Here is a 21,896-nt window from a genome sequence, read left to right as displayed (position 1 = left end):
CACTTTCACAAGAACGCCGTAGGAGAAAAAATGAATTTGCAAAACACTCATTCACAGTGATACAGTCATTTAAGCGCCCACGGTCCCGTGTGTGATGAAACGCCTCGGTGGGATTCCAGGTACTGAAGAGTAATGGTCGTAGTTAAGAGCAAAGCTTTGTCAAAAATATCATCCTTTGTGCTGTTTGTCCTTTTCTTGACGTCTAATTTTGAGCTGGATTGGAGGGCGTGAGGCAAACCGGGAGGAAGAAAAGAGGGGAGATAACTGCAGTTCCATTCCTATACGAGTAAATTGGCTCTATATTAAATTTTGGCCTCATCTATCAAAACAAAGAACGGTATCGAAATTACTTTGTTGGCCACAAATCATTGGCAGCAGATTGAGCCTCTCTTGAAACAAGGCCATCATTTATCTGGTTCACATTTCCTCTTGAGGTGAAAGGAAGCGGGACACAATAAGACTTTTATTTGTTCCCCGGGTGATAGATGTGACCCCCCTTGAACCCGTGATTACGAGATTACCGAGAGTAGAATAAGAATCTATTAAACATTTAGACCTGTTGGTTCCCTTTTAGGTACACTCTCTTTTCATCAAATAGTGCTGTCAGGGGAGCTGTAGGCAGGGGAGTCTCCCAACACGGAGGAGATTTACACAGCTACAGCATTCTGGGCTACGCCAGGCATTGTAATTTTTCCCCAGAGGGTGATACATAAAGGAAAAGTTAATTAGCATGGATGCAAAGTACTTTTAAGATGTAATAAAACCGAGCGCGCACAGAATTCCTCCAGAAAAAGTTGCACGCTCTGAGTTGAAAGGTGAGAGAATACCAGAGGTGAAGGTGACGATGAAGGCAGTGAAATGATAATAGAGTGGCAAAGCATTGTGGGTTTGGTTCCCTCAGTGCTACCGTGAGAGCTGGAATTATCAGACCAGCAGGTCTGGGCCTAATATCCTTTTGTGCTGGCAGCGTATTGCTGAGTGAAGATTGTGGGTGGAAATAATCAGCCCTTTTAAAGGTCAGAGGAAGTTAAGCGCACCCAAAGTAGACCATGACACATTCTGGCTGATAAGAAATGACTGTGTGTTAAGAAGAATGAGAAGAGTTCACCTTGTCTCATTTATGCTATCGTGATTGCTCAGCTGTCAGTCAAATATAATGGCACATTTGCAGCTAACCCAACAGCAACAATAGGAACTGCTTAGCTCGGGCCAATGTACCTTGAAGCAAACAGTGTAATTCACTGAGGTATTAACGATGGTGGTCACTACAGTTCAAAAGAACTGTAACTTTTGTCTTTTAGGTGTTACAGCATGACATTTAAAAACTTCAAAGCTGGTGGCGATAACGGCAACACTTCATTTAAAGGTACAGTGTGTAAAATATCACCACTAGATGTCACTAAATTGGAACTTGCAGTCAGATGAATTCTGTATTCTTACCCAGATTCAATTTAATTCAATTTAGTGTAATTTTTATAGCACCAAATCGCAACGGCAGCCTTTACTGTAAAGTAAAGGCCTTGCAATAATACAGAGAAAACCCCAATAATCAAATGCCTCCCTATCAGCGAACACTTGGCACTTGAAAAAGTCCTTTTAACAGGATGAAACCACCAGCAGAACTAGGCTCACTGAGGGGTTGGCCATCTGTTGTGACCTGTTGGAGGTGAGGGGAGGAAGACAGGACAAAAGATGCTGTGGAGCAGAGCCAGACATTAAAAACAAGAAAATATTAAATACAGACTCGTATATAAACGCATAGTGAGTGACAAAAGTAAGTGAAGAAGAAACACTCAGTGCATCACTGGAAGACCCCAGCAGCCTAGACCTGCAGCAGAAAAACTCAAGGGACGATTCAGGGACACCTGATCCAGCCAGACTATAAGCTTTATCAAAAAGGAAAATTTCAAGCCTAATCTTAAAAGTAGAGAGGGTGTCTGCCTCCCAGATCCAAACAGGAAGCTGGTTCCACAGAGTATTTAGTTTTAAATACTCTACAAACCAAAGGTAAGCCAGCGGTCTGAGAGTGATGTGCTCAGTCTGGGTGACATGCTACTATGAGTTCTTTAAGATAAGACTGAGCGTGGTTTTTCAAGACCTTATATCTGAGGAGAAAGATTTTAAATTCGATTCTGGGTTTAACAGTGAGACAGTGAAGAATGCCAAAATGGGGGAAATATGATCTCTCTTTCTAGTTCCTGTCAGTACTCTCACTGCAGCATTTTAGATTGAATGAAGGCTTTTTGGGGAGCTTTTAGGACAACCCGATAATAATGAATTACAAAATTCAAGTGCATAATCCTTCCTACGGTGGTTGCTGTAGGACAAACAGCTCATTCATCTGTAGTGAGTGTATGCTCTCAGAATGTAATCAAACTGTTTATTGGAAGGAAAGTGTGATTTTTAGGACACTTGAGCCTAATATTAGCTGGCACAGTGTTAGCTTATAACCAGCTGTTGTTGTTTAGCTGGCTCATTGTCAGCTGCAGAGACGGGAGGGTTGGATGTCTAATTTTCTGACAGTTGCAACAGTATCAGATATAAATACACATGTTTATGCAAGTTTTCATGTGTTAAGGTCTTGACTTCAGTTCAGGAGGAAGAGGATAAGGTGGAAATGAGGAAGCAGTCATGGAGAAGGAGAATGACAATAAGAAAGAAATGCTGAAAAACACAGAAATGTCAGATATTCACATATTGTTTGAAAGAGCTAATTGTGATTATTAAATTAAAAGTTACTTATAAGGCATAGTACATATGCTGCTGGTTTCTTGGCAATTAGGAAGAAACGCAATTAGGTGGAATGACGATGCTCATTTTGGCTGCTGTATTCAAAATAACGGGAAACATGGCAGCTTGCACAAACCTGCTCCTATGCATTTGTAAAGGATAAACCCAGCACACTGAACTCCTATATGATGACTTGGTAGGACAGAGCATAGCCTGTTTTCCTGTTTTGTTGTGTTTTTTTAATACCAATTGGCCTTTACAAAAAGAATACTGCGTTATATTAAATAAAACTTTAAACTAATGATTGAGACAGTAAAGTGCTTGGATAACTATTTACTGAGGCTTTAAATGAAGTGAGAGGTTAGACAGACTTCTGTTCAGTCTCTGGAATATATATATATTAATATTTTTTTGTGAATTCAAGGTTTTCAATGGGGAAAAAAACCCCAAAATGAGATGCACTGAGCCAAAACAGTAAAGTTCTGGCCCCCCAAATCAAATCATGCATTCATAGAAATAATTAAAATAAATGCTGTGACATTTTTGACAGCCGGTCACCCAGACTTAAACTACTTTCCAGGAACCAGTGTGGCACATAACCCCTGTAGTTTTTTAGTTTTTACACGTTCAACATTCAACATTAGTCAGCGAGCTTTGAAGCTAATTGCAGGTAGATTTCTGAAGACACGACCATGCTTGCTGTATATCCATTTTTTCCCATTCTTTGCAATCAGCAAGCCGGTAGAGCATGCACATATGAGAGTGGGATCAATAATGCTTCATTAGAAAGCAAATATGTCTATTGCCTAAGAGTACAAGTGTAAAACTACTATAAAAAAAATGAATATAGGAAGCATAAGGTTTTGTCTTCTTTGTTCTATTTCCAGTTACTGAATTCTTGATTTGTGTTATTGTGAGGCACAAACATTGCTTTCAGGAGAGTTTAGGCAGCAAATAAAGGACAAATGAGGCTAGTGACCTGTTCAGGACTGAAGGTCACTCTTTGGGCATCAGTCTTGAAAACAGAGTGACAGCCCCAGAGAGGCTGATAAGTAAATACAGTTTTAATGGTCTCTGAATGGCTGGTGGTAATCTGTGCAGGCCACGAGTGGGCAAGGCACAGAGGGTGACGGGGCATTCTGCAGCAGTTATTATAAATGCTATCATAGATCAGATAGGCCAGAGAATGAGAATGAAAGGTGGTGATGAATTTGGGCCTTCTGTCGACCAAATGACTAGAGGACAAGCTGCTGAGGCAGGTTAAGGTCATGAATGAAGGATACCACCCAAAAAGAAGACACAACGGACAATTCATTATGGATAATGCAGAGGACAGAATAGTCCATATCTCAGGGGACCGGCTGCAGGTCGCAGGGTGACAATGTCAAAAAAAGAAAAGAAGAAAAGGATACAGTCTGCTTCAACTTCTCTGTTTGGTACAGTCTGGAAAAGTTTTAAGCACTGAAAGCAAAATGAGTCTACTATAATTAGTTTTATGTGTCAATTAAGTTAAAAAGAAGTGCTGCGGATAGAAAAAAACTGAAGGCAACCATTTGCCTTTAAAGCAGTTCTAGGTAAAGGTTTATGGTACTTTTCTGCAGTTCTTCTGTGGATTTTGAGCTGTTTAATTTGCTTCTTTTTTTGGGTGATTCCAGACTGACTTCATGACGTCATGGAGGTCATGCAATCTGTAATAGGCTTTTCCTTCTGCTTCTTGCCTCACAACGATGATTGTTTATGAATCTGGTGGTATTTTTGGGCCGTCATGCTGCAGAATGAATCTTATAGTGAGACTTGAATTGTATTGCGTGATGGATTAGAATATAAAATGTTTGCACAGTGCTGTATATTATATAGCCGCAAGTATTTTTCCCCTTCTTCTTGGCAGAAAAGCCGTGCCATTACAGGAAACAAAACTGCTTAACATTCCAAAGTCAAATGCGTTGACAGGTAACTGAAAGTGGAAATATAGTTTGTTGTATCTAAACGTGTCTGGCATTTCAATCTTGGGTCTATTTCCAAGTTATGAAAGCTTACAGATCTTTTTCAAGACATCAAAGGGTTGAGACCTTTTTGCAGACATCAAAGTCTTAAGACCTGTCCTCAGAGAGGTCTAAACGGCACATCTGTCAAGACAAAATCGCTCGTATTTTTCCCTCTTAGACATCTCTTTAAACAATGCCTGCAATAGCGCTGCCTCTTTTGAAAACTCCGGTTTTCCAAATCAAAAGTGCCTTATCGACCTTTGGAAAGAGATGGATAGTATGTGAGCTTTCACAGCAGTCAATGTTTTGGTCATTTTAGCTCAGGAAATGGACTTACCATGTGCAGAACCGACAGGGGCTCTGCTTATTTAATGACTTGCACAGCTATATACGATGTAACCGAAGCCACTCGGGGTCTGTCTGGTGCACCCTGTGATTTCCAGCCGTCGAACAGACCTCAGTATATCGTGGTCTTCAAGGGATTTAAGTGAGTGTCAGGTCCTAGAAGGGGGTTACTTTTGGACAGCTACCAGCATTTGTGTGAGTGCTTTTCCAGCCCACCATTACAGCTACAGCTAGGGAAGTGACTGTTCTACATCAACACTTTTGTTCCCTGTACCTCTAATGCTTTTTGCAGCTGTACCAGAGTGAATTTTTTTCCAGCATCAAATTGCACGCATTAAGAAGGAAGTAAAGTCTTAGTTCCATAAGCAAAAATGGAATTTGAAGTGAACCAGAACGGGCGACTTAACACAAAAGCTTTAACAATGATTTAGTGCTGAAAGATGTTTCAAACTCTCTGGTACCTGCACAGAACACTCACAGCACCAAACCAGAATAACCAGGACTACAATAGCTATATGCTGTGTGTGAATGAAAGTATTGTAGTTTTCTTTGAGAATGATTTCTTGTGCATTTAGACCTTGCACTGTAGACCTCAACTTAGTAGTTAACCTGAAATAAGTGGAGCTGAGATACAATGTCATAAACTTTAAAATAAACTGCATCCGAGTAATGTTAGAGTTGACTGAATAATAAGTGTTGCTTCTCTTTGTTTCTTAAAAAAATGCCACAACTACACTTTTCCCACACTCAAAATGAAAATCAGTGATATAGGTATTACTTTACAGCGATCACAGCACTTACAGGCAGGGACAGTGATGAAACGCATCTTGTGGAAACGAATGACTGCACTGTTGGTGAGTCATCTCATACATCTCTATTTAGTCTTCATGGATTTTTCTTTATCTTTCCTTCACAACACCGTCTAATCTGCTTAGAGAGGGAGGGGAAAAAACTGCTGTGGGGTTCATGGTTTAATCAATTACCAGATTACAGTAATAATCCATATTTTAGTTCATTTTCTGGGTTGCAATTATAATGAATTCACTGGCAGCCGCAATTATGTTCCCATCAATGGAAGTGGAACAAAAGCAATGTCAAATAACACCAGCACTGTATACTGCTAAGTCAAATTGCATTGGAACTGATATGTCAACACATGCTTGTTTGCTGGACTGCTTGCAGGGAAATAAATAAATATATATATATATATATATAAATTTCTAATCTTTATTATATTAGATGGCTCTGCAGAAAAGGGCCATTTGTGGTGGAGCTGAATATATGTTCCTCGTGGCCCTGAATGGGAATAAGTATGGAAAATTGAATGAATAAATGAATGGAGATGGCTCACTGGAAATTGTGTGAAAATACAACAAAGGAGCGAGAAACTCGGTGAGCACTGCAGCCATATCTGAGCCTACTGCGGTGATTGAGTGCATCTCTCTCAGGATGCAGACACCATACCGCGAATGATGTCATCAGACTGGTGCTTTTTACTTTTCTATACCCACTGTCATTTCTTTTTTTCGTAATTGTATTTTAATATTAATTACCCGAAGCGTTAAAGGTTTGCGTTATCAAACACGAGCGGCGCAAGTTTTTCAGTTCACTCTTCGTGCCGCACAGGGTCGCTGGTGCCTGACAAGTGGCGCAATCATCCAATAAATTCGAAATGTCCGATGACAACTTTTAAAATCATTGTTTTTGCACGCAAAGGGCAGCGACGTCACCAGACGTGTTGGTTATTTAACACACGTGCAACTGTCTGATTTTGATTTAAAACTGACAGGGTGAACATATTAGTTTTTTTCGGTGTTGTTGTTTTAGGAAGATGCTTTAATGCAAACTCAGCTGGTCAAAAGTGATGAATTAAAATATGTTTACTCCCGGCATCAATGATATGATGTTCCTGGAGCGCCAAACGCCCCTGCTCTGTGTCTGTTATGTCTTTCCTTCTGGTCCCCTCGACGCGCATTGGACGGGGTGACAATGCGTAAGCTCCACAAACTGCAGTCTGTCTGCATAAACATAGAAGAACGATGACTTGAATCCGGACTTTCGCTGAATATATGAATCACCTGGTGCCAAAGTGTCATTAGAAGTGGAAGCTGAACGCTGAATACGGACCTCTTGCGCGCTCTCCTCTGGCTCAGGACTTCACGAAAAGCTGTCTGGGTGTGGATGTACGCTGATCTATGCCGGGACTTGAACTTTTCTACTTTTAGATAATTCGCCTTAACACGAGGATGGACGGAAAGTATCGGACTTTACGCACTACAGCCAGCTTCAGGAGCCCGGTGATGCAGAAAGAAGGGAGCTGGAAAAACTGACCGTCTGAGGACAGAGGATTTCTGCGCTTCTTGGGATAAAAAAACCCCCGCTATAAAACAAACACAAAATCGTTGTGAAAATGTGTCATAACTGGTCTTTCGCCAGTAATCTAAGCGTTATCTCTTCTAAAAAGAAAAATGCTGGAGAGACCGAAGCAAAGCTGAAGTTCTTTCTCTTCAGTTCTTGAATTTTCCTGACAAAAACAAGTAGATCAGACTTTCAAAACTGCTCACTCGAACTATGATTGTTCAGCGTTTGGAAACTAACGATTGCAGCATGAAAAGACGTGTTTTCATTCTTCATTTTTAGAAACCACACTGCACGTAGGATGCTCTTCTTTGAACTAACACGCATCGGCTTGCGCACTAATTTTTGGGGGAATTCGTGTTTTTTAACGGCTCAGAGAAACATGTTGCACATCCTTGCGCTTCAGTCGGTGGTGTTACTTTTGGGAGGTAAGCATTTTAAACCTTTTAGCCTATGTGTCTTTACGCCCACTGTGCCGACTGAGGAGCCAGGCTTTTGTTAAACAAAGATTTCAAGTAAGTTTAATACGAACTGGAGCCAAGTAGCGTGATTTTTGTCACACAGGGGACCGCGTGAGATACACGGTGATGCAGGGTAGCGAACATCCTGCTTGTCTCATCTGCGTGTACGCTTACATTCCCCAACAAGAATTCAGTTCAGATGTGTTCAGTCATATATTATGGATTCCGAAGACCTCGCTGCAGTGGCTCTGCACCTGTACGATGAACCCAGAGCAGCTCTGGCTTTAAATAACACTTATCTCATCAATATTTCAACATGACAAGGATTATCTTGTGCAACAGAAGCACTGGGGTTGTATCGACTCTTGACTTAAGTTATTACATAAAATTCATCTCCAAGCCCATATTTATTTCATGGGAAAACTTAGGAGAGTTGCATTGATGAGAGCTCTTCATATAGCTTCACAACATCAGTCCCAATCTCTTTGAGGTGTCACTTAATATGTTTTTAGTAGGAATTTCTGCGTTTTATATGGATTCTTGGTGGGGGGAGAAAAAGATGATTTAAATGTCATTTTCCACATTGCATCAGTCAATTAGTGCCACTGGGAGGAGAACAGCAACTTCCTTTTTGACTGCCTGGCGGCCAGGATATATAGATCTGAAGGCAGCTGGTGGTCTGGCTAATGAATCCCTTCTGTCTTGTGGGAAAAGGGTTTAAACTAAAATGCAATCTGGAAATTTTAACCGGTCCTCCAATGGGACTTTTTCTCCAGATGATGCCTGGCTCTAGCAGCTTTCCAGCATACCCAAAAGAAGAGTTTTTCACGGCATGTCTTTAATTAAAAGCAAAACTTTTTTTCCTCCCTTTTTTCTTGTGCAAATGAAAGAAACAACAACACATTTTTCAGTGAATGAATATGCAATCCTTGTTCACTGCAGTAAGACCTAGAATCACAATCTTATTGTAATTACATAGAATCTGCAGCCGGCAGTGTATCTGTTATGGTCTAAGAAACACTTGCGCTGGTTTCCTGCAGAATTAAAGGTCATAGTTTCCAGAAACAATCTTTCCAAAATTGCATCTTAGAGGTCCATTGTGCATGTGCGCCTCGGTGATACATCTTGGAGCTCATGAGGATTATTCTTATGTAACAGCACCTCTCTTTCCAGTGCTGGCTCACTGGCTTGAAGTATACTGTAATAATATTTGCCATGTGCTAAGGCCTTACACAGTGTGATCCTAATTGAGGATTGTGTGTCATAAACCTGCAGGACACAGCTTCTTACTGTGAATAGTGATGAAAATTGATAACACACTCCAGGAAATGAGAGGATCAGATCCGTGCTAGAAAAATGTCTGCGCAGCATAATAAGCCACGATTAGGGATGGAAACCTGGTGTTCTAGTGTGACTGTGATAAAAACCCTTTGTTTCAACAACTGCAAATTATATCAGGGTGTTGAGTTTCCTGGCCCTAGAATATTCAAAGCAAATCTGCAGAATAAAATGTTATTATGATAAAAGGATGGAGACTTAACATTTTTTGTATGTTTTGTTAATAAAAAACATACAAAACAAGTGTCCCGTCCTTTAATTGAAGCCACCAGGTGCGTTCCAGTGGGACACCTCAGTGGGATTCCTGAGAAGAATTTTCAATCTTCCCTCCTTTAGTTTTATCCTTGAGCTTAACAAGATCCAAAGGAGATCAAGCAAGGATAGCCTTTGGTCTACATCTTTAAGCACTAAGCACACAGCCCATGCTGTCTCTTGTTGCTGCCATGTGTCTGTCCTCATGCCTCGGCATCTCCATCAAGACGATTGAAGTCGTTCTGTAGAAATTTTATTTCAGAACATTTACTTACCCAGCCGAGATTCTTAAACCCTCTCTCAGTGGAGAGGTTTTATCTGTGATTGTCTTCAGAAACATCCACTGCTGTGGTTCCTCGCCCCAGTGCTGTGGCACACATCCAGCTCTACTTCTTTTGCCCCTGGCAGTCCTGTAAACCCTGCAATTCATGTCCTCGGTCAAGAAAAAAAAAATGAGCCAGAGAGGTGAAATACAGTCTTTATGGAGAACAATTTTTAGCATTCGCGGCTTGATTGATGGACTGATTATGTTTGTCTTTAAGCTGTGCTGCTAAATTGTGAGTGGCATGTGTTTGTCTGGATCCTTTCATGTGTCTGTGTCTCATTTCGTTAGGCTCAACACTGTCTGATTGAAATTCAGCTGGAGTTTTGACGTGGAATTGAACACATTGTCCACTCAAGCAAAAGGATTGATTTCATCAACAGTCGGGTGGATATTTTCATGTCAGCTTCAATTCCACTGCACTGAAAAGATTTTTGTTTTAGATCTTTGACAGCTTTTTAATTATATTTGTAACCAAAGCATATTGAAGTAAATGAGTATGTCTTAAGTGGCCATGCGCTGGATAAACCCCCTAATGTCATTTCTTTTTCTTTTTTTGCTGCCATTCATCAGTTGTGGTGTTGGTTTAGAGATCAGAAAGAAATGAAAGGAACAGTAGTGGCTTTTTTAATTTCTAATTTTTTGTATTTATTCTTCATCAAGGCTATCTGTGCATCGCTCTTGCTGTGGTGCACAAAGTCGCTTGAATTTTACAACAGAGGACACTGATAAAAAGAGCCGTCACCCCCCCCCCCCCCTTCTCTCAAATCCAATTTGCCGTGGCTTGGGTGGTTTCCGTGGTTTCCCTTCATGGAAGGAGAAAGGAAAAGAAAATCACAGTAGTAGTTTGACATGAGCTGTGTTTAAACTCCCCGTGGTTTTCAGTTCCAACACTCGCGAGTGATTTATGCCATACGTTTGTGTGTCAAAATCTGCACCTTTGTTTGCTTAATGACCATTTTTTGAAGCGCGCTGAGTAGGTGGACTGTCATCTAAATCCCTCGTACTGTTCTTTTACGCTCATTATACTTAAAGTGCGTGTGGGAGGCATGCAGCTTTCCAATCACTGAGTCAAAAGAGGGTTTTTGCCCCTGCAAGTTCAAAAACATCAGACTAATGTCCTGTAATATTTCCACAAAGCACATCTGCCCTGCTTAATTGGCTCTTTGTAACTGCTGTGATCTCGCATTCAATCAATTTTCATAATTTGGGGAGGCGAATGGTGGAAACCTGTGTAAAAGCTTTTAAAAAGAGGGGATGTGAATGTGCGATGAACATGCTGATGCTGTGTTTGTTTTCTTTCATCGGTGAATAGTGTCTCTGTTGGCTAAGGTCACGGTGAGACCGTGTGCTCGACACTAAGAGTGGTGAAAACGAGGGGAAACTACAAACTGTTGCACTTATTTTTATTGTCAATAAAAGAATTTGTCATTATTGACGGGCTAAAGCTGCATCGGTAACTAATTTAGGATTGAGCTCGTTGACATGCACATGACCTCGCTGACCCTTTGATAGTTCGCAGTGACAACAACAACATGTGTGAATTCCTGGTTGTCATTTTGCACCAGTATATCAATGTGGATGTTGAGATATTTGGCTGGAAAAGTATAAACTTTGTCCTCTTGCTAAAGGCGTTCTTGTATACTACTAAATCCAGAGGGTCATCAAATTCATCAGGATTCCTCCACTCGGATGTATTGTCATGCATTTGTTTACAGAATGCGGCTGTAATCCATCCTCTAGACATAACAATCAAAGGGATTACGACCAATTCATTAAGTACACCTATTCACCTTAATCGGCTAATCATATGAAAGCAACTCAGTGCGTTAAGGCATGTAGATATGCGAAAGAGGACCTGCTGAAGTTCAAACTGAGCATCGGAATCGGGGAAGAAAAGTAATTTAAGTGGTTAGTCTGAGTATTTCAGAAACTGCTGATTGATAGGTTTGTAGCATAAACCTATTCGCTGGAACGTTAAGACAATATAATTACACTGCTAAGCAAGACACAAATAGGCAAACTTCTTCATGTTACTCGTGCACGGGAGAGAACCGGACAACCGCTTGACTCCAGTTGGTCTCGTCCGTTCTCCCATACACTGTCCTTTTATTGAGGTTACATGAATATGCATAGGTTCATTAACATACGACGTCTACATACAAACAAAGAGTACCTTGCCTGTGTGTGTGTGTGTGTGTGTGTGTGTGTGTGTGTGTGTGTGTGTGTGTGTGTGTGTGTGTGGGGACTGCTGATCAAAGGGTCAAACATCCTTGGTCAGGAAGAGGGTAGCCTCCCCCTCACCCTAGATGGTTCATCCTAGATAACACGGTGAGGAAGTCCTGCAGTTCATCTAAACAAAGAGCACTTAGACTAGAACAGACGCAACTACGTTAATCCTACCATAAAATAATAAGACACGGTATGACCTCTCATGCTCCCAAAGTGCTGTCTAATACACACAAAGTTTGCAGACTATCAAGGATCAAAACCTCTACCAATCTACAACTAATTACAAAACTCTAAGCATATATAAGTAAATATTTCTAAGCATAAATGACAATCAACAATACAAATCTAACACTGATCTACAGGGATTTTCCTATACAACCGTGTCTAGGGGTTTATAGAAAATGGTCTTGAAAAGAGAAAACGTCTAGCATTTCTCTGGGTGAAAATGCCTTCTTGATGCCTGAGGTCAGAGGGGAATAGCCAGACTGCTTCGAGCAGATAGTGAGGCACAGGAACTCAAACAGCCACTCATTAGAAGCAGGGCATACAGAAGAGCATCTCTGAACACAGATAGGCTACAGCAACAGAAGAATGCACCAGGTGTCGGTCATGACGGCTAAGAATAGAAAACTGAGGCTACAGTTCACACAAGATCACCGAAGTTGGACAGTAGAAGATTTAAAAACATTATCTGGTCCAACAGGTCCTTTTCTATTGCAATGTTTGGATGGCAGGGTCAGAATTTGGTGTAAATATCCCAAACGCCTGGATCTGTCTTGTTTTCTATCAGCAGTTCAAGCTGTAATGGTGTGGGGGATATTTTTGTTGCACACATCGGATCTCTTAATACCAACTGATCATTGTTTAAATGCCACAGCCTTACCCAAGTATTGTTGTTGACCATTTATGACCGCAGTGTACCTGTCTTCTGGTAATGGCAATGCGCAATATCGCAAAAATCAAACAATCTGAAATTGGTTTCTTGAACTTGACACTGAGTTTAAGAGCACTCAGATAGCCTCCACAGTCACCAGATCACAATCCGATAGAGCACCTTTGGGATGTGGTGGAACAGGAGACTCTTACCATGGAATCTGCAGCAACTGTGTGATGCTTTCACCTCAATATGAACCAAAATCTCTGAGGAATGTTTCCAGCACCTCGTTGAATCTGTGTCGTTAAGAAATAAGGCAGCTATGAAGGCAAAAGGGAGTCCAACCTGGCATTAGCAAGGTGTAACTAAGAGGCTGGTGAGTGTAGTCTCTAAGCTCCAAGAAGATACTTAACACATCCTCTAAAAATCTTCATTCATTCGCTTGGAAAAAAAAGTATTCAGTTCCTCTGTTCTCTAAAACGTTGTAAACAACAGCAAACATATGCCTCGATGTTGTAGGTTTACTCAGTGGGCTTTAATGCAAAGCCAACAGGGTAATGTTACAAGACATTTTTAAACAATTTATGACTCTAAGGGTGCGAAGAAACTACCCCACAAGGTCTGCTCAAGTGTCTAAATGCTATCATGATTGGACGTTTTATTCCTTGCAGATACCATCCCTTAGAATTCACAATGCATTTTCATTTTTCTACCGTAGCCCTGTCTCCTTACTGCAAATGTTGTTGCATCCTATCATTGTAGGTGCATATTTTTATTCTACATGAAAGGGAAGGGGGAGAAAAATTTTTTTTTTGCACTATGTACGGTTATGTGAAAGCTCCTGAATCATGAGATATTCCGACACACCAGACCAAGAAGCTGATTATGTTATTATATTCAATGCATTAATAAAATTCCATCAGCCCAGGAGCATTTGGGGGGAGACAGCATCACACAATATTAGATATCTGTGTAATATATCCTGCATTAAGGCTTACACAATATGGACATGTTCAACAACTTCTTTGCAAGTGCAAATAGGAAATTGGGGAAAAAAGCAGAGATTTGTTCAGTCACAAACTCAATATATATATATATATATATATATATATACTTGCGATCCTCTGTTCCAAAGGCGTGTAGTCTAACCACTATGCTATCCAGCTGCTACTGGCACCCCTAGATAGATATCTATATATATATATCTATATATATCTATATATATCTATATATATATATCTATATATCCACCAGACATTTATTATATGTACTTTTTACTGTATTTTTTTTTTCTTTGTTTGTATAAAAACACTTCTGTAACTCTGGCTGGTTATTCATATTTGATTTGAATGCTCTCGGGCAGGTGGCGGGACAAAAGCCTGTCACCATATCTGAGAGACTCTGGCTCTCGGTTGTACGCTGGGATGTCGCCGCCTATCAGATGCACCAGACCTTAATGCAGGGGTGCTCAATACGTCGATCGCGATCGACCAGTCGATCGCAAAGGTAGTATTGGTAGATCGCATGGCATTAAAAAAATAGATGCCAGCCTATCATCCATCCCGTCACTTGATTGATACAGGGAAGCCAGTCAGATGACAGCAGATTTTTTCTGACGCTTAGGTCGCTGCGCATGCGCAAACAGCGGCGCGAAGTGTAGTAAAACTGACAAGCTAGTCAGCGAGTTAACTCCAATTTTTAGCTCTCGGTTTTTTCTCTTAAACCTGGCCGTCAGCAGCTACTGTCCGGACTATGCATCCCTGGCTGATTCAATTCAGTGCAAGTCATCAGAGTAAACTCAGGTAATGACAAAAAATTTACATAGTTAATTGTGTTGTGAAATATTGGATATTGCGGTTATGCATGTATATACATTGTAGATATAAAGAATCCTCAATATATTTATAAATAAGTATATGTTTTGGATTTTTGTAGTGGGTAGATCATTTTGACTTGGTCATTTTATAAGTAGCTCACATGAGGAAAAAGTGTGAGCACCCCTGCCTTAATGCATTAGAGGCAATGATCTGACAGGTACATATTGTCAAGGCCCATTGACTTCTTTGTGGCGTAGCTGATTGATTGCTGAGATTATGTTAAAATAGGAGCCTGTGCGACTCTTTGTGATTCAGAGCGGTGCGCTCATGCAGCAGAATGCCGAACGGCGCTTTCTAAACTACCACAGAATTTTAATTTTAAAACATATTAGTTTTGTCCCTTGAGCAGTTCGTTCTGTTTTTGTATAATCACCGTAGTCTGTGGATGGAACAACACACGCCAGCAAGTTTGTTGTGCGCTCTCATCTGTGACACAAAACCAATATGAAGCTGCATGATGAATGAATTATGGTGGGTGACAGCACCTTTCATAATTTCAAACAAAAAGCCTGATATGAGCCTTTCTTTGGATAAATAAATAATAATAAAAATTTTTTATCAGCATATTTATTATCTGTAAAGTTGTTCATGTTCCTCCTTTTCTCTTTAGCTTGACATTAGACAGTGCAGTGCCACGGTGACTAACTTTGACTAAAATTTAGTCAAATTTCAAAATAATGATACCGACAGCATGGATGTGACTAAAAGTCGCACATATTTTCCTGTTTTTCGTTCTCATTACTGACAGCAGTGACTTATAGTTGCTAAATGATTATTTATTGGCACAAAGGTGCTGTCGAGGGACTAAAAATGAGAAAATGCAGTTCAGAAATGTTAGATACAGTAGCTCAATTACAAAGTCACCCACTAGAGAAATATTACATAAACAGTGTTCACAGTGTGCATTCAAATTGGGGCAACTGGGGTGAAATAGAGTTTAAAGTCACTTTCAAATGTGTGGTGCTCATTAAATAAGTTGAATTTTTATTTTTATTTTTTTTGTGATGCTTTTGATTTTGAAGACAATCCTTCTACACACCAAAAAAAAAGGAAAATTGCTCCACAGAATGATCATTTGTTCATGCACTGCAACTCAGTTAAATGCAAATGACCTGAAGTACACTTTGACCATTGTCTAGATGGTACTTGGTGTAATTGGAATGCCAACGTATGTGTGCGTCCCCAATCAGTCTTGACACAATCACTGCTTCCTAATCAGTGTGAAAGTAATGGCCACCTCGGAGTACAATCAGTGTAGTTAGTCTGGCAGGAGTGGCTGTAACTTAATGAAGCCCCTTGAGTGAACGGAGTCAGTGGAAGACAAGGAAAAGAAAAATTCCTTGACTTTATGGCTCTGGCAAAGATATTGATGTTCGGTGGCAGATGCAGCAAAGATGTATTTTCACGTGACGCTTTTCTCTTGCTGTCCAGAAGCCTGAGGTCTTCATGAAAGCCTAGGGCGTTCATGAGAGTGGACAGTGAGCTGATGACGGGTGAGGGTTAGAGATGTCCAGTCACGGCGTAGAATTTGTGGCAATACTGAGTCATTGTTCCTTGTGGCACTCTGTGATGTCACCGCGGCCAACAGGGGCAAGGCTGGCGGTTGGCACATCCTGCAACGTGCTATCTGTGCCTGCAGATTCTCCTCTTAACCCCAAAGCCCTCAATTTCACACAAATTGGAAAGAGCCACACCAAGTGGAGACAGAATGACCCCAATGATAACGAAGGATTAGCCTATTTTTTTTTTCAGTTTAATTCAAATTGGGAATAAAACTGTATAGATTTATTAACGGACGACTGAATGCTGACTTTTCCAGCCGCTCGGAATTTTGATTAGTTGTCATATCTTTTTATTAACCCTGCATTGCTTTATGGATGGCAGTGTTGGTTGAATTGAAATATCTCACCGCATTGTTGAACAAACATTTATGTCGTGCTTATGACTGGACTTTCCACCCACAGCAGGTCACGCTCTTTTCTTGTTTGGTGAAACACAATTAGGTCCATAAGTATTTGGACAGCTTTATGATTAAATCAAGATGTGATTGAGGTGCAGAGGGGTTAAACAAAACTGTTCAGGAATTACAGACATTTTTCTCTATAATATAGATTTTTTAGAGACGCAAAACTAATTGGACGATTGCATGGTGTTGCAGTTTCATGCCCATCCATGTGAGGCTTGTTCCCTTCAGTGAAACAACAAATTAAGGTGTTGTTTTGATTTGCAGATGTTTACTGGAATTTTATAAGCTGCAACTACATTGGGAGAGATTTTCTTGCAAGCTAACAGCTATCCGGTTGTTCAGTCTGACGTCACTAGCCGTGTCTGGGTCTAAACTCCGCTGCAGGTCCATATATCAAACAATCACTATGGCATTACTGAGAGTTGAAAAACTGTCTAAAGTCTTTCATCTTTAATAAAATGATCAGCGTTCTGCTCTACCAGGTGTAACAATTGAGTTTAACATCCAGGCATCCATGAAAACGGAATTTATGACATTTAACGGAGTTAGAAGTTAGCAGGGAGTTAGCTCGCTAGCTTCTATCTAAATACAATATAGCATGTCCTGACTGCGGGGTTTTGGAAACAAATTAAAACGTACAGCTCTGTTATCACTTCCAGCATAAATGAAGACAGAAAACTAAACAGCAGTGACGTTTGTAGGGTTACTGAAGTTGGGCTAGCTGGTATATAATGATTTGCTACGTGACCGCTAGCGACACAGCTATGTTAGCATAATATAAACAAGCTAACTTTTTTTCCACTCGATAAAAGTTAATGTGAGTGTTCTCGGTGGTCAGGAACAAATGTAATCGCATGGCAGGATGCTGTAAAAGGACCAAACTTCAGCCAGGAGAACAACTGAGATAATCCATCCACAATACGAGGTTAGTCATTCATATACTGCTGCATGGGCTGGGCTGTAGTTACATCCTAAGGTTTTAAAAACTGAGCTTAAATAAATGATTAGCGGTAATAAAAGCCGAGGGAGGTCAACAGTGGTCGCTGACTGTTTTAGGAGCTTTTTGAGATCAAATAGAAGAAAATACATAACATTAAACATGTTAACAACACAAAAGCCATATTAAACGCAGACTACTTTAGACCCGGAAGTAGGATTCGTCGCGTCATCACTGAACAACCGGATAGGTAACCCTTACTACCAGGTCGTATGCCAAGCCCTGGTATTTTTCTAGAAGTTACACAATGCCATTAAGTGAGTGAAGCAAGAATAACTTAAAGTTTCCTCCATAAGAGACTTAGAGGTGAATTATGGTATGTGTAATGGGTTAGAAGTTTAAAAATGTAAGCTGGAGGCGCATTATTGACTGTGCTGAAGGTGAATAAAACTGTAGAATTGACCCTAAACTTTATTGGCAGGCCATGTAGAGAGGCTAATATTAGCTGTCTTTACCTCCTTTAAAAGCCCAGCAGCACTTTCTTTCTTTTTCTTTTTTTACAGCAGTATAAGGATAAGTGTAACATGGATTTTAATTTATAACACCATCATCCCACCACAAATCTCCCCACTGTTATGTGTGATCATTTTACAATGATCTTGTCAATTCCTTGTGTTACAACAGTAGCAAGCAGCTGCCTTCTCACTTCAACCTCCTCCACTTCCTGGCTCTGATCCACTGACAATGATGCAGGCCTTGATATGATTCGTTCTGAGGACATGCTCACTATTGCTTTGTATAAGCCAGAGATAAGTGTAAGTAATAAGCACTTTGCAAGTGTTCTTTTTTTCCTCTGCTGGGCTGACTTTAATTACTATTGCCGCCTTGTTTCATGCTGTTTTTGTGCATTCTCGCTGAACCTTGAAGATTGTAGTGTGAAGGCCCTGTAATTAGATGTTCTGGGAGCATGGCAACTGCTAAAATTCAGAGTGATGTAATCTGCACTCCATACTTAATTGCTCATGCCATGTGTAGGATGGTTTGTTTAACCTGCAATAGTAAAGGAACCGCATGTTTTCTTTGCCAACGGATGCTTTCCAGAATAAGTCTAAATATGGAATTTCACTGTCTGGTTGTATATCTTACAGAATGTCTGTACCTAACACTTATATTGCTGTTACAGAATAAGTCTATTTTATCCTACAAACTGTGTTAGCCTGCATACTGGAAGCAACATTGCCTCTTCAATTATATGCATGCCAAAAATTTTATTGTAGATGATGTGGGCTCCCTTTAATTAAGAGGTGGGAGTCTCTCATTGTGCTTTAACATGTGCACCATCAACTTATAGCAGAGAAAACTTATATTACAAGTACTCTTTGTTTAAAATAGCAAAGGGGTCTTGTTGACAAGTTGCGGGACAGTGGAGCAGGAGATTTACAGACAGATTGGTGCTGGTCTGTTGTGTTGAAGAGAGAGCTGAGTGTAAAGGTAAGCTTCAGATTTACTTCTGGATTTATGTTCCTATCTTCACCTATGTGCAACAGCTGTGGGTAGTGACCGAAAGAAGAAGATTGGGAATTAGAGTAGCAGAAATGAGCTTTTTTCAAAGGGTATGTCGGTCAGTTATAGAGATAGGGTGAGGAGTCCGACCTTTCGGGATCGGCTTGGAGTAGAGTCGCTGCTCCTCAGCATCAAAAGGAGCGAGGTGATGTGGCTCGGGAATCTGTCTACAAAGCCTCTTGGATACATCCAAAACACCTAGTAGCTGAGGTCCATTTACTACTGGGAGAGACCATACCTCTGGGCTACCTTGTGAATACCTTGGTATTCCCCCCCGGATGAGCTGGAGGAAGTGGTTGGGGAAAGGGAAATGACATGGGTTTCAAATGGAAACACCATAGCTAGAAGTAGCCATCAGATGATGGGTAGACTGTGGTCATTAAGGGATGGACATGGCCAGCAACAATACTCAGATACTGGTGGTTAATCAATACTCAGTTGGTAGTAAAAAGAGCCCAAAATGTGCCAAGAAAATATTTTTCACTCCAATACCAGCATGAAGCATTGATACAAGATAGATCCATGCTTTTATGTCGCTCATCCTATCATCATTGATCATCATCAATGTCGCAACAAAACTCGAGACTCATCACAGCAGGCAGATTTTCTAATCTTCTACTGTCCAGTTTTGGTGAGCTGACGTGGATTGGAACCTTAGTTTCCTAACAGGAAAGTGACACCCAGTGTGTACTTCTGCCGCTTCAAGGTTTCACATGTTGTGCATCCAGAGACGCTTTGCTACCTCGGTTGTAACGAGTGTTTGTTTTTTTCCTGTCAGGTGAAAGTCTAACCAGTCTCCTCTGATCTCTGGTATCAACAAGGCCTTCCGCTTACTCGATATTTTGTCTTTTTGGACCATTCCCTGTAAACCGTAGAGATGGTTTTGTGGGAAGATCCCAGCAGATTGATAGTTTCTGAAATACTTAGACCAGCCTGGCCTCTTGCAAAACCACTTAAATCACTTTTATGTCAGCTTCTCATGCTTGAGTTGATCTTCAGCAGGTAGTCTTGGCCATGTCTATTTGCCTGATGCATTGAGCTGCTGCCATATGATTGGTTGATTATTTCATTACACCAATGAGGAGTTGAAAAGGTGTACCTAATGAAGGTACATCTGGGTGTATGTGCCATGATGGTTCGCCATCTTGACGGCAACCAGGTAGTTTTGAAACAAAAGTAAAAAGTAGCAGGAAAAGTACAACATAAGTAGAACGCACAAAACAATTGCACACGGCAAGTCTTGTACTATCTAGCTTTTTTTTTCATAGCTGGAAACCAATGTCAAAAGAAATTTTCAGGATATGGCCTGCAGATCGACAAAGGCAAGTCGAGTGAGAAATATGTCAGAAAGTATATGGTGAGCTGACCAGCAGATAGGTGGGCTGATCTCTGAGACATAAGCCTCTTGCGAATAAAAACAGATGAGAACTGAAGAATCATTTGGTCTTGCTGCAATATAACACAGTAGACAAACACTAAGAAAGTGAAAAGTTGAGCTCCTTTCTCACTCAAAAGCATACACAGGACATAAAACCTGAAAGCATAAGGAGAATTCCATCAATTATTTGATAAGGGATCTAGAGTCGCAGACAATTTCACAGAAGAAACTGGGAAGTGAACTTGTGATTTATTTTTGCTATACCGCTTCATGTTCTGAGAAATAGAGCCATGCTCTAGCGACTGGGCGGCGGCAATACATAAAGCTCCAGGAACCCAGTGCAGAAGCTGAGTTTAATCATATTAATGGCATTGGTATGACCAAATCAAGTGTGCACGTTTACACGCATTCTCCTACATGTCTGCTTTTATCTGCTGATAGCACTTTTTCCTGAATCCACAAATAAAAGCAGCGACATTCCAGCCTGCTCTGAGGCTGCCGTCTATTTAATTAGGTAATAATCATTTTGTTTGAACGAGACCCAGCGTAAACAATTACAGCTACAGGTAGAATCAAGTCTTGATTCATTATTCGGCAAACTGAGTCATGATGTACAGTATGAACAACTAAATGAAAAACAACACAAAACCTTAAAAAAGGGCCACGGCACGCCAGCAAAACACCATTGTTCCAAAAGCAATATTTGCTTGTGGTGTTTTGAATGCCCAGAGTGTTTTACTCCTATAGTGATCTGGCAACTGCGAAAGCCAGAAAATAACCCAGTCAGTTTGTTAGCCAGGGGACTGTTGCTTATGTTCCATTCGGGGCTTTGTTTTGCTTTGTTTTCTTTCCTTTGCGTTCGCTCTGTGCTTGTTGCTCAAGAAAGGTTTGTGGTTAGGGGTAAAATATACCCCTTCACAACCTTAAACCTGCAAGTTAAAAAAGATTACACTCACCTAGGGGATTTAAATTCAATGCCAAGGGACTCTTTACTTCCTGATAAAACCTGTGCACAGCAGCACTGCTAAATAGCATGTTTTTTTGCTGTTTTTTTTAAGTGAACCACTTAATTCATGAAGGGGAAACAGGCGTGTCAAAAAGGATGCAGTTAGACAGCCTGTTTTAGCCCTGCAAGTGCTCTAACCTCAACTGTCTTATAGATGAGCGACTCAGGAGAAGTAACCCAGAAAGTTGATAAGGAATAGGTGATAACATGCTCCTCTACTTCCAAAGAGGATGCAGCTTGTGAAATGCTTTTTATGCATTTTCTATGTCACA

The 21,896-nt window shown here is 40.6% G+C and overlaps 1 protein-coding gene across 1 annotated transcript in view; it reads left to right on the top strand.

The window, feature by feature from the left end:
- Nucleotides 1-7,028: 7,028 nt before the first annotated feature.
- The window catches only part of LOC147317053 (transmembrane protein 132C), a 167,539-nt gene continuing 152,671 nt past the window's right edge, over nucleotides 7,029-21,896 (top strand). Inside the window, exon 1 of the mRNA XM_086313656.1 lies at nucleotides 7,029-7,846. Within this exon, the coding sequence (XP_086169782.1) occupies nucleotides 7,720-7,846 (127 nt within the window). The 5' untranslated portion in view covers nucleotides 7,029-7,719. The remainder of the gene's footprint in view (nucleotides 7,847-21,896) is intronic.

This window comes from Aulonocara sp. 'chitande type north' Nkhata Bay, linkage group LG12, assembly GCF_057382095.1.
Source record: "Aulonocara sp. 'chitande type north' Nkhata Bay isolate Kocher_YH1m ecotype deep benthic linkage group LG12, A_spYH_male_GT1.1, whole genome shotgun sequence".
Classification (NCBI taxonomy): domain Eukaryota; kingdom Metazoa; phylum Chordata; class Actinopteri; order Cichliformes; family Cichlidae; genus Aulonocara; species Aulonocara sp. 'chitande type north' Nkhata Bay.
The sequence above is the reverse complement of the archived record's forward strand: the minus strand, read 5'-3'. Positions and strand labels throughout refer to the sequence as shown.